At 33.7% G+C, this 12,954-nt stretch overlaps 1 protein-coding gene across 1 annotated transcript; it reads left to right on the forward strand.

Moving 5' to 3' along the window:
- The first annotated feature begins 619 nt into the window (after nucleotides 1-619).
- Nucleotides 620-2,081, forward strand: LOC110651005 (probable membrane-associated kinase regulator 4). Its single transcript, XM_021806186.2, has one exon. The coding sequence runs from the start codon at nucleotides 750-752 to the stop codon at nucleotides 1,851-1,853; it is 1,104 nt and encodes a 367-aa protein (XP_021661878.2). The 5' UTR covers nucleotides 620-749; the 3' UTR covers nucleotides 1,854-2,081.
- The last annotated feature ends 10,873 nt before the right edge of the window (nucleotides 2,082-12,954 follow it).

Below are 12,954 nucleotides of genomic sequence, written 5' to 3' on the forward strand. Positions count from 1 at the left end.
ATGTATGCATTCCTATTTTAGAAATTGTATTCCAAATTAGTTAGACACAATGGATTTATATTTCTGTTTAGATTAGTACAATTATAGGAAGTAAATTATATATTTTCATGTAGAAAATCTTTTTGAAATATAAGGAAAATTACTTTTCATAGTATGAAAAGGTGTAATTGCTTTTTCTTTAAAATTTCTGATAAAAATTTGTGTATGTAGTAAAAATTTTGTTTTGTAAATCTACTTTATTAAAGATTTTCTTTCTGAAAATGGTGGAGGCTTCCTTGCACATGATAAGGTCTTGTTTGGTTGAGTTCAATTAAGGAATTTCAAGTTTCTAAGGAAAGTACTAAAATTTGATTTGTTTGGTTAGTCATTATCCTTAGTATCATGTAAGTTAAGAATCTTAATTCCTTAATTTTCCCCCATCTAATTAAATTACTTTTGGGAAACCATTTGAGCCAAACAAACCCTAGTTTTAAAGAAAAAACAAGAGGACCATTAGTGCTACTCCATAATGTTTTAAATTTTTTATTTGGATACATTCAGAAAATTCCAAAATTCTGACAATTGTCTCTCACAGTTCATCACTTTCTAAGACTTGGAACATCACCTCACACTTTTTAAATGCTGCTTTTCCCTTTGTTTCCCCCTCTCACTAAGCTCAGCTTTCCATAAGCCATTCCACACAGATACCCACGAAGAGAGGCAGAGAGAAAAGCTAGTTTGCCTTGACAATACAGAAAGAGTTGCTAGAAATGGCACTGAACCTGTCATATGATCATGCAGATGATGACTATATTGACATTGAAGTCGGCTCGTACTCTAATTTTCTCTGCAACTCCAAAAGCTCTCCTCCACAAGCAAGAGAATTTGAATTCCAAATGTCTTCAATTTCACTTGAAAAAGATACCACCACTTCTCCAGCTGATGAGCTCTTCTACAAAGGAAAGCTCCTTCCTCTTCACCTCCCACCTCGTCTGCAAATGGTAGAAAAGCTCCTGGAACACTCCAACTCTCCATATGATTGCAGGAAAGATACCTTTGAAGAATTCTTTAGCACCCCAGTAATGACTACTGCAACAACACCAACTACAACCAGTACCCCGTTTGAATCCTGCAATATTTCACCTTCTGAGTCTTGTCGGGTAAGTCGAGAGCTAAATCCTGAAGAGTATTTTTTGGAGTATTCAAATGAAGAAAGTGGTTTCATTGGTGAAAACCAAAAGAAGTCCTGGACTAAAAAGCTTAAGTTAATCAAGCAATCCTCGCTTAGTTCCAGGCTGAAGGCTTCCAGGGCTTATCTAAAGTCTTTCTTTGGTAAGTCTGGTTGCTCAGATGATTCCTGTACAGCAGCATCAAAAGTTGCAGACGAACGAATTGTTTCGAAAGCTAAAGAGTCTTTGAACAAATGCGAGAAGACACTAAAGAAAGTCCCTTTTGGACAAATTCAGAAGGAAAAAAGCCAAATGCCAACAACTTGTGTGGGCAATGTTAACAAACAGAAGATCAGTAATGAGGATAGCAATGGTCGCCTTCACAGGCGATCGTTCTCGATGGCTATCAAACGTCATTCGACAAACAAGTCTTCATCATCTTCTTCATCATCATCATCCGGCTCTTCTTCATCTTCGAGCTCAACAAGTACGAATGGATTTTATGGGCTGCCATTTCTAAAGAGATGCAGCAGTGTAAATTCAGAGATTGAGAATCCAATTCAAGGAGCGATTGCACATTGCAAGCAGTCTCAGCAGCTGTTCTACCCAAGAAAGTTTGCAACTGAAGTTGGGTTTTACTCATTGTCAACTTCCAAAATAGCTATTTGTGAAGAACAAGAGAGACCAGAGCTTTGCAGAGGATGAACTTCACTAAACAGTTAACAGTAATTAGATTAGCTTCTGATGTGTTTTCTTGTTTCTCTTTCATTAATCCAATTATGTGCATCCTTTTGTTCAGGGCATCAGTTAGAGCTGTTAATGCCTGTGTTTAAATGTTAGACCAGACATTTCTGTGGAAGTTTCTTAAAATGCCCAACAATGTTTTTTTCGCCTCAGACTAAGGCATAATGAGTACTAAACAAGCAATGAATATGGTACTTTCTAACAAGAAATCTAGAAATTTCAAATCAACTAGTATTAAAATTCTCAGAAACTTGTTGGGTAGAAGTCATTTTCTAAAGCAAGGAATGGTATATCCATTTGTTCAAGACCCACTTTGGCAATTTGCACTTATAAATCATTTAAAGCTATTTTTGTTTCACTTCATGAATTTTGAAACTTGAGCTTCAATTATCCTCTAAAACTCAAATTGCTTGGGCACAATCTCTTGAGACATCAATATAAGGGCTGTACATTCAGTTTTGAGGTAATGTGTCAAAAGATAAAAGAAGCAAAAAAAAAAAAAAAAAAGATAATGCCAACTTTTTCTAAGAATATTTTGCAATCAGTACCAAAATTTTCAGGTGTACTGTACAACTCATGGTACCAACAATAGCAACTCGTATCACTGTTTCTTCTGAAATACAATATGTGAATGTAGTGGGTCAGATTCTAATTATTGAAGTCTTGAATATGGCATCTTTTGTCCATTCAGTACACAGAAATTATTCACATAGATCTTCCACAAGCTGACAAGTTCCATTCTGTACACGGAGGAAAAAAAAACAAACAGTTTACAGTCACATGTCAACAGTATCCTGATGCAAGAAATTGTCCATACGACTTCAATGGAGACATTAGTTTTGATAGCCCAAATAATTATTAGGAAAGATAATTTCACTTTTGTTTCAGTGATAAAATGATCAAGAAAATGAATCTTCTCACCATCATTAAGTTTATCAAATAATTTGACATAGTTTCCCTTTGTAAAGTGTGGATGAATCTCAATTGTCATCAATTCTATAAAGCAAACATTTCTTTAGTAATGTAAATTAGGCAAAGATAAACATCAGTTTGTTCCAGCCAATGATAGGATAACAGATCAAATCATGATTTGGATGCAAAAAGAAAGTTCTTGTCTGCCTCTCAAGGGTAGGTAAGGGACATCTGCATAAATTAAATATTTAAACAAGGAAAAGTTATTTCAGCATCAATAAATAAAATGGTTTATTCCAATAATCAATAAACAACTAGTAAAAATGTTGAAAAAAATTTAGCGTTTATTCCCATACATGAACAGTAGCATACTATTTGATATCTTTTCAAGTAGAGAAGAGACAGACCAACCATCAGCAATATAATGTATAAGGAAGAGGAAATCTTCAAGTGAGAAACAGCCTTTCAGGTGGCTCATTTCCCTTTTGATTTTCTTAGTGGGTGTACTAAGCCTTAAACTAAGAGAGCATGTCAGCCAGAATTTTGACAGGATTAGAAGCAAAGAAAGCAGGAAAATAAAAGGCTAATTGATGTTGTTGAGCACTAAGGGGTACCTATAAGCATATTACAAGAAACCTTTTTCCTTACCCAACTTCCATGAATTGCTACCAAGAAAAGAAAAGGTAGGCCTTACACGTCTGCTGCTGGAAGGCATAATTATATCAGTTTATCTTTCTAAATAAAAAATTTTCCACAGTATACAATAAGCTTCGATGTAGCAGTTCATATACCTAATTGGTTAGTTAGAGACTATAAAAATAAGATAAATAACTGAGCTTACTTTGTACTAGCAATCAGCTTATGTCATAATTGGGACTCACTTTTAGGGAAGCAATCGCAGATTTCCCAATAATATAGTGATGAGACCAGGTTTTGGGATGGTGATATGCACCTATAAAATAGAATTATGGAACTGTAGAAAACTACAAATCCCAAATTTTCCAGTAAGATGCTAAGGAAAACAACTAAGAAAATTTTGTATTGTGTTAGATGATGGAAGCCATGATGTAATAGTCATGGTTTCAAATACTGGCCGTTATGTAATGTGACGGCCGTTATTTATAAGTTTTGAAGGGTGTCATTAACCGTTAAGCCGTTATTTACAGGCAAACAGAGAGTTGCAGCTGTAACGAGTGTTACGCCGTTGTGTAACAGTAACGACCGTTACTTATTTTTCTGCCACTATTTCACATGTGTACAGTGTTTTTGTGCCTTTTTCTTGTCACTGCATGCAGCACTTCAACAGCTGTATTTTGGCTTCAATTTCTCTCAAATCTTCACTCAAAGTTTCCTCATTTCTTCATACAACATCTCTCATTTTATTATTTTTTAAGAATCTTGATTAGGATTAGTAGAATACTCTATTTTCCAAAACTAATTCTTGGAAAAAGACTAAAAGAGGTGAGTTATTTGCTGTTTTGTGCAATTTATTTTCATTATGTGCTTTTTTTTTTCTTTTCTTTGTTGTTTTGCATATTTGTTGAAGCAAACTAGTGTTGATGTTAGATTTGTTGTTAAGTTAGTAGTTTGAAGGGTTAGTTTGCCCAATCTATAAGTTTATGTGTTTTTTTTTTTATTATTATTTTGAATTATTTTCACTATTAATTTTAGGGTTTACATTATTAATTACAAATTTAGGCTTCATTAATATTTGCTAAAGCTATGTTTAAGTTTAGAGTTGGGAATAGGAAATTTAGGCTTCATTAAAACTTAAGTTTAAATTAAATATTTATGTTAGTTGTTATAGGTAATATTTAATGGATATGTAAGTGTAAATTTCATAAAAAATATGTGTTGTAATTTAAAAAAAAAAACTGTTCTAAAATTGAAAATTTTATTTTTTAACTTAGTTATTAATTTCATTTTATATGTTCAAATTTGATGTGAGTTAGTACTTAGTAATAGTTTTTTGTATTTTTAATATGATATAAGTGACTTATGAAACTATATTTATTCAAATTAACTCTATCTCATTTGTTAAACAGTGAGATTGACACCCATAATTTTAAAGCACCTCGAGGAGGTTCTGGTGGTGGTAAACCAAGTGATGACATTGGATGGAAGTTTGCCACTCCAATAGGAAAAAAAGGAGAAATGACTTGCAATTTCTATGGAAAAAAAAAAAACTGGAGAAATAACTAGATTGAAGTTACACTTGGCTAATATACTAGTTATTGGATGTCAAAAAGTGTCATTACAAGTAACGAAAGACATAGCAAGTATGTTAAAGGAATTTCAAGATGCCAAAAGAGACAAAGAGAAGAGAGAAAGAGAATTAGAAGAAGAAATAATGAATATTAATAGAGTAGTAGAGTCAGATGATGATGATGAGGAGGATATAGAGTTAGAAATGGTAAAACGAGAAAGTCTACGACAATTTGATGAGGATGCATTTCAAAGGAGAGCTGGTGCTCATTATGAAGGTGGTGGTAGTAGTAGCCGTGATGCTCCCCACTAAGTATTAGGCCGGTCGGCTACTGTTCGTGAAAGGGTTAGATAAGCTACAAGATATGCAGAGGCATCAACACCAGCTACTCGATTAGCTGTTGCTGAAATTGAGTTAGAGAAAAATAGAGCACAATCCAAGCAGCGAAAATTAAAAACAAAATGGTTAAAGACACAAAAGGAAAAGCTCCTCAAAGCATTGGCAATTTCGTGATTTCATAATAGATTGTCGGTTAGTATTGTGGAGTCACCTTGGACTAAGTCACTCCTTAGAACAGTTGCTGAAGTCAGGCTTAATGTATCTCCACCAAGTGCATATGAGATATCTGAAGTATATCTGAAAAACGAATACAAAGAAATGAAGAAATGTATTGCTTCATTTGAGGGGATTTGGAAAGAGAAGGGAGTCACCATAATGTGTGATGGATGGAGTGGGCAACTCGAATGAGCATAATAAATTTTCTAGTGTATTCAAATCACGGCACAGTTTTCCACAAGTCAATAGATGCATCGAATGTGGAATGCAAAGATGGAGAATATTATTTTAGAATTATGAAGGAGGTAGTAGAAGAAATTGGTGTAGAGAAGGTTATGCAGGTAGTGATGGATAATGAGGCTACAATCAAAGTTGGTGGAAAGAAATTGATGGACAAATTTCCTAACTTGTATTGGACAGCTTGTAGTGCGCATTGTATTGATCTTATTTTAGAAGATTTTGGGAGGAGAAAAAGCATCAAAAAAATTATTGATCAAGCCAGAGTGATCACCCAATTTATTTACAACCACAATTGGGTGATCAATTATATGAAGAAATTCACGGACAATAGAGAAATAATTCGCCCAAGCATCACAAGATTTGCCACAAACTTTATTGCATTGGATTGTTCGTTGTCGATCGGGGTTACTAAATATGTTTAAATCTAAGCAATGGATAACAAGTAAGTTTGGGCAAGCTATCAGTGGACCAGTTTATGAAGCAAAAAAAATTATTCTTGGCATGGGTAGTGAGGGAAGGAATTGTTGGGAGAAAGCCCAACAAATAATAAAAATCCAAGAGCCTCTACTTAAAGTTTTGAAATTAGTTAATGGTGATGAAAAGCCAACAATGGGGTTTATATTTGAGGTAATGGAAAGAGCAAAATTAGTAATTCAGAAACATTCCAGAAGCTATATTGAGTATTGGAAAATCATTGATGAAAGATGAAATTTTTAATTACATCATGATTTGCATGCAGCTGGTAAGTTAATGCCTTAACGAGTTACCATATATATTTACTGCTTGAATAATATTAAATTATGTTGTATCTTATAATATATATTTGATTTTGTATAGTATTTTTTGAATCCTCAGTACCAATATGGTCCAAATGAGAAAAAATGGAGAGCTTTGGTACCGCTTTAGCATAAAAAGCCATTAAGTTCACCGATCTAGGTAAAACTAAACTTATATTGTTTATTGGTAAGTATTGCTAATTTCAGGCCAATATTAAATTATGTTGTTTATTGAACTATCATGCAGCTGAGTGGTGGATTAATTATGGTGAAAGTGCTCTTGAACTGTGAAGAATTGCCATTAAAGTGTTGAGCCAAACAACATCATCATCTAATTGTGAGAGAAATTGGAGCACCTTTTCCCTCATACACACAAAGACAAGAAACAAATTACGGTATCAAAAATTACTTGCACTTTTCTTTGTTCATTATAATATGCGGCTCAAAGTCAGAAATCTAACAAGGAAAAGCCAGTAAGAGTTAGAAAGAACCTATAATCCAATTAATTTGGATTATATTTTTGAGGAAGATGATCCGCTAAATCCTTGGTTGGAGGAAAGAGAATCTCCTCTTCTTGATGGTGGATCAAATCCATGGTTAAAGAATGGTAATAATGTTAATGCTCCATCACAATCCACTGCTTAAAATCAAGGACAACAAGGTGGTGATGGTGATTCTTTTGTATTATCCAATTCAAGTGATGGCAATGATGATGGTGATGGTGATGAATGTGGAGGAGAAACCATAGGTGGACGTGGTGCTACTAGTAGTTCACAATAAGCCTCACCTAGTCAAAGACAAAGTGGTGTGTTAGCAGTGCTCATGATCCATCTCCAGCAATGCAGCGCACATATCAATGATCACGTGGCTAGCATAGTGGTAGTGGTGATACATCCCAAATAAAGGGTAAAGGCGTTGCATATGAGGAGGAGCATTCTATTGATTCAACTAATTATGAATATGGTTTTGTGTCTTACGGTATGCATGGACATGGCCATGGAGGCTCATTAATTGAAGATACTTCTTCTAGTAATTATGGAGATGGGTAATCTAAATGGGCTCACTCAAATCCATATCCACATAGTTACCTATCTATGTATTCAAATGTCTCCTCATCAGAGTCATCAGAGCAACCACCATTCTCTTAGCAACCCATAGTTACCTATCTATGTATGGGTTCCTTATTTAGCTTCAATCCATCTCAATACTACCAATATAGTTAAGTTGATGATCAAAGCTCTCAAAGTTAGAATCAAAGTCAAGACCAATAAGAACCTCCAAGACACTCATTTTGGCGGTAGTAAGGTTAGTTTTTTTAACTATATGTCTATATGTAGTATTCTAGATTCTAATTCTATACTATCTACATAATTATTTTAGCCTATAAATTGTTTAAAGCTAATAATATCTAAAAATAATGGACTTAGTGTCTTTATTTGATGTATTTATGCTTACTATATAGTTATGTATCTTAATTTTACTTATATCTACCAATATATTGTCATTTTACGAACTTTGTAAATTTTTCAAAAAAATTTGCGTAATGTTAGGCCGTTACCGTTACCTTGCAGCCATTATAGGCCTGTTTTCGTTACTTGCGAACGCGACCTCGACCACGATTTGAAACCATGGTAATAGTCCTTTTGAATTTGTAGCATAATATGATAATATGACTATTTTTCTGGCAATAATTTAAAGGTTAAATCAGGTATAAAATAACAACTGCCTTATAAAAGGTTGCACACAAATTTAAATAAAATTGAACTCCTCAACTTCTTATATTATTAAACCATAAGATCCATATTTCATGTTCAACAAGATTTCAGGTAAAAATATGCCTAATGTTGCTTCAGAATCGCTATGAAAAGCTGTTTGTAAATGATTTTAGCAATAACAACATGTTGCCATCATTGCTCTTCATGTACAGTAATTAACAATGTCATTTAGAAAAGAAGACTTTGCATTTAGTTCTTCATATAAAAAAAGAGAGCTCATTCCATGCACACGAGCCTAAACCTATGTAGCATAGAAACGAAAACGAATATGGGAAAACATGAAGATAGACATGAATAGACGGTATCTTAAAAAGTATAAGGAACGGAAACATAGGGAAATGTATAAATATAAAAAGATATCCAACAATAATAGAGTCCAAGTAAAAAAAAAATACTTATTTTTAAGTTTCATATTCATAAAAAAAAAAAAAACATAAAATACAACACATTCAAGTATAAAAAAAAAATTTAACATGCTCATTAAAGCACATGACAATGACAATAGAATTGAATATATAACTATATAAATTATTACAAAAATATTAAATATATAATTATAGATAAAAACAACAAAATTGGAGATTACATATTATTTTTTCAAAAATAAAAAAAAGATTACATATTGTTTTTTTATATCACAACCGATGGTCACAATTAAATTTGGCTCGGCCAAACAAAACCCACAAAAGTTAAGAATTTAACCCTTAAAACTCAATACACCAAAACCAATTAGAGGCTGAGCATGGAAAGAAAAGCTAAAGGGTTACAATACACACTTGCACCTTATGTCGCTGCCATCAACACTAAGTAAGTTCTCCTCCTCTTCTTCTTCTGGTGTGGCATGATTCCCAAGCTAGACGTGACTTTGTTGTGTTTTTAACCTAACTATTTTTTAAAGAAATGCCTAGAAACATGTGTTCGACCCCTTAAAATTACAAGAATGACCCAAAACGTTTCCTAATCGTGTCTCGTCATTTTCATGTCAAAATCATTTTTGACACGGAAAATGCCATGCCTCACCATTTTCATGCATCACACATCACAGGCCTAAATAGTTCGATTGTTAACTAGTGTGCAAGGTGAACACCTACGAATTGAATTATTTTTCTATGAAAAAGCATTAACTTTGCTTTGTTCTATCTGCCAACTTGATTTATATGCTGTTCTTCAGGTTGTTGCCATATTCTCCTTGCTTAATAGGCTGCCTGGCATCTCTTGAAAAGGATCTGAATCTGTTCTTCCTCAAACATGACAAAATTTTCACAATTTCTTTAAAAGACATACACAACTATCCAAAATTTTCACCAAATAGAAGCCATTTTCTCAATTTGGTTTAGATTAGATAAAATGTGCATCAGATAATAACTGCAATGAAGATAATTGTGCAGGAAACTATTTCAAGGCAGATTTCCTGCAAGTAAATAACTTCAATCAAGGAATTTGGGATTAATTTTTCAGTGGCTTTACCCTCATTACCATATTGGATAATTATCCTGCTTCATATCCATCAAGCATTTGATGAAATAGGGCAGTACAAACAATAATGTTCAATTTCCCCTTTGAAAGAACGTGTTTAAGGCCAAAACATCCCTAGTCTACCACTACTCTTAACAAAGATTGTAATACAAGAACAGATACAATAAATCATTAGCAGAAGGGCACAAGAATCTCGATGAAATTCCAATAATTATAGACTTTTCTTTTTACAGGTCTTCACTAAACACAACTTCAATGTCTAAAATTTTTCTGATAAATCAATGCAAGTTATGCAACTAATGCATACACCGTTTACACCTAGTCTAGTAGTAATTTACATAAAATCCAAAAATTTTATGGGCTATTACTTCACTTGTCAAGCATTCTTTGCTCCTGACAGCTTTACAAAGGAAGTGAATGGATGTTAGTTTTGCTACATACTTCAAAGTTTTAGTTATTTATCCTCACTCTTTTTGCAGGTGATCCTAATAAAAGGGATAAAATATGAATGGAACTTTTTCCTTTTTTTTTTCTTAGGCTTGGAGGATTGGAACTCAAACTTAATAGTAATATAACTTTTAGGCTTAACATTCATGGAATATAAGCAGAACTAACATAAAATTGATAATTTTAATGCATACTGGCTAAAAATTATCAGTTGGTGAACTTGATTGGAATATTCAAAACCCAGTAATTTATACTTTTTCACACCTCTCTCCCAATTGCTTCAACAATTGTCTCTCAATACATAAAATAATGTAGCCTTATTATACATAACCTGGTGTTGCAAGTGACCCACCAAACCTCCAATGTGAGCATCTCACTATTGAATAACACGTAGAACAAATAAAAACTAGTCCCAAGTGAACACAAATTCAAAAAAGAATCTCCAATTTTAGAGATGATGAAACACTGGATTGGATGCACACCAGTTCACCTGGATTCTCCATTTTTCTCCCAGCTTCCTAGAAAGCTATTATTAATATTACTCGCCCAAAATCTAAGTCAAACAGTCAATTTTCCATGTAAATGTTTAGCGTGGAAGTGAAAAAGTCAGACAATGTTTTAGATGGTCAAAAGGTCAAATGAGTAGAAGAAAAACAAGATTGAACAAAATCTTTGTTCGCCCAACAAGGCGAACAAAACCATCGAAAGACATACTGAGCAACAACCATGCCAAAAATCAAGCAGAGCTCAGATTTTACATACCAAGCAATAATCACGCTAGCAATCAAACAGAGAATGGATTTCATAGAGACAATCTCATAGATTCAGCCAAGTTCACTTCCATAAATGAAGTAACAGCTATTTCCCTAAAAAGGCTTATAAATACCAACCAAGGAACCCGAAATAGGTACGCATAATCTCATTCTACTATTCTCATTACAAGTTCTTTAAACATTCTCATGTACAACCTTTGACTTAGGTGTCAGAGTGGCCTGCCAGAAGGCCACCCACCTCATTTTCTTTTTGTATTACAGGTTTACGTGGCATTAGGACTAGGCCTTTGAAACTCTCGGTAGCATCAGTGGCACCGTTTGTGGAAAACTCAGATTACTAGCTGAAAACTTACATCTGATAGTATTCCTTTTCCCTTTTAACATTTTTCGTGCTACAAGCAAAGTTTTGATCCTTGGTCCTAATTGTTTTCTTGATTATTTATGTTTTTGTCTTTTTTAATGGCTACAGATTTAAGGACAGTAAATAAAAGTATTATTTCCATCAACCTCACACTGGGAGGAGACTTGCCTGCAGCAATAATGACTCTAAATCTGACTACAACCACAATCCCTTCTGGTGCACAAATTCCACCACACAAAGTCATCATCCCAGATCAACAAAATCCATTCCAAGGGAGGACATGAGATCAAGTGTGTGACACCCCTTACCCGTCTACAGTGTAGCCGAGCAAGTTATGCCACTCAGTGTGCTGGAGCACCAATTCATATTTTAATTACAATTTATCCCTTTTAATTCATTTATTTATAATTTTTGATAAATATGAATTTTTTCGAAATTTTTATAGAAAATCCGGCAGAGTGCCGGCTGTAAATTGGAAAAATAGTTCTTCTGAACCTGTTAAAAACACTTGCAATATAATTTCCAAATCTAAACTCCATTATACACACACATCTCAACTCATTTCAAAATCTCAATACTATTTTTAGAAATTTTCTATTCACTTCATCACTTGAAGCACATTTATACATATTTCTCAATATAATGTACAGAAAATCTCAATAACATGAAATTTCATATATTTACATTATCAAATAATTACAAGAGTTCATAATTACAATCCAAACTAATACAAAATGAAAAATACAAAATGCTACCCAAAGTCCTAATGTCCTACCATATGCACTGCAGATGTGAGGTGACTCTGGACTCTAGATGCAGATTTGAAGGCACACCTAGTCTGATATCTGCTGGGCTCCCCAGCTAGGTCACCAGTACCTGCGCGTGGCAAAAGTGACGCGTTAAGCAATTTTGCTTAGTGGTGACAATATAAAATAAAATAAAATAAAATAAAAATAAGTATGCAGAATGTATGTTTACATTTTTGGGTAGACTTAATTTCTTATACTTATTACAGTATTATTCGATTAAAATTTAGTAAAGTTTATTATCATTGCCCGAGTAACCCATACTAGTTGACTGGACTGGATAAATGGGTAAACTGGCACTGGGTACTAAGTACCTTAGACCATCACACCATCTGTCACATTGTATCTCCCGGTGTGCAACAGAACAGCTAATAAGCTGTAATAATCATCAGGGATAAAAACCGAGTGTAACAACTCAAATAACATAGCCAAAGGCTATTATGTCACAGAATGGCATGGGAAGCCATGAAACACAGAATGGCATGAAGTCATATGCAGTACTGCTAACATAACTCTATTGGCATGCCAACCTAACCAAACCAATCTTGTTAGGTATACTAGGGCATTTTACACTTTTAAGTTTCACAATTTTTGAAATTCAAGTTTTAGTGTTACTATTCAATTCATTAGTCAACAAAATGTTGACTTTTACATAGACAATAGGTACATTGGTTGTACTACTCCCAACATACCACATTTTGCATTTTAAATTTGTTGGTATTGGTTGCCAATACC

This window comes from Hevea brasiliensis, chromosome 8 (assembly GCF_030052815.1).
Source record: "Hevea brasiliensis isolate MT/VB/25A 57/8 chromosome 8, ASM3005281v1, whole genome shotgun sequence".
NCBI lineage: Eukaryota > Viridiplantae > Streptophyta > Magnoliopsida > Malpighiales > Euphorbiaceae > Hevea > Hevea brasiliensis.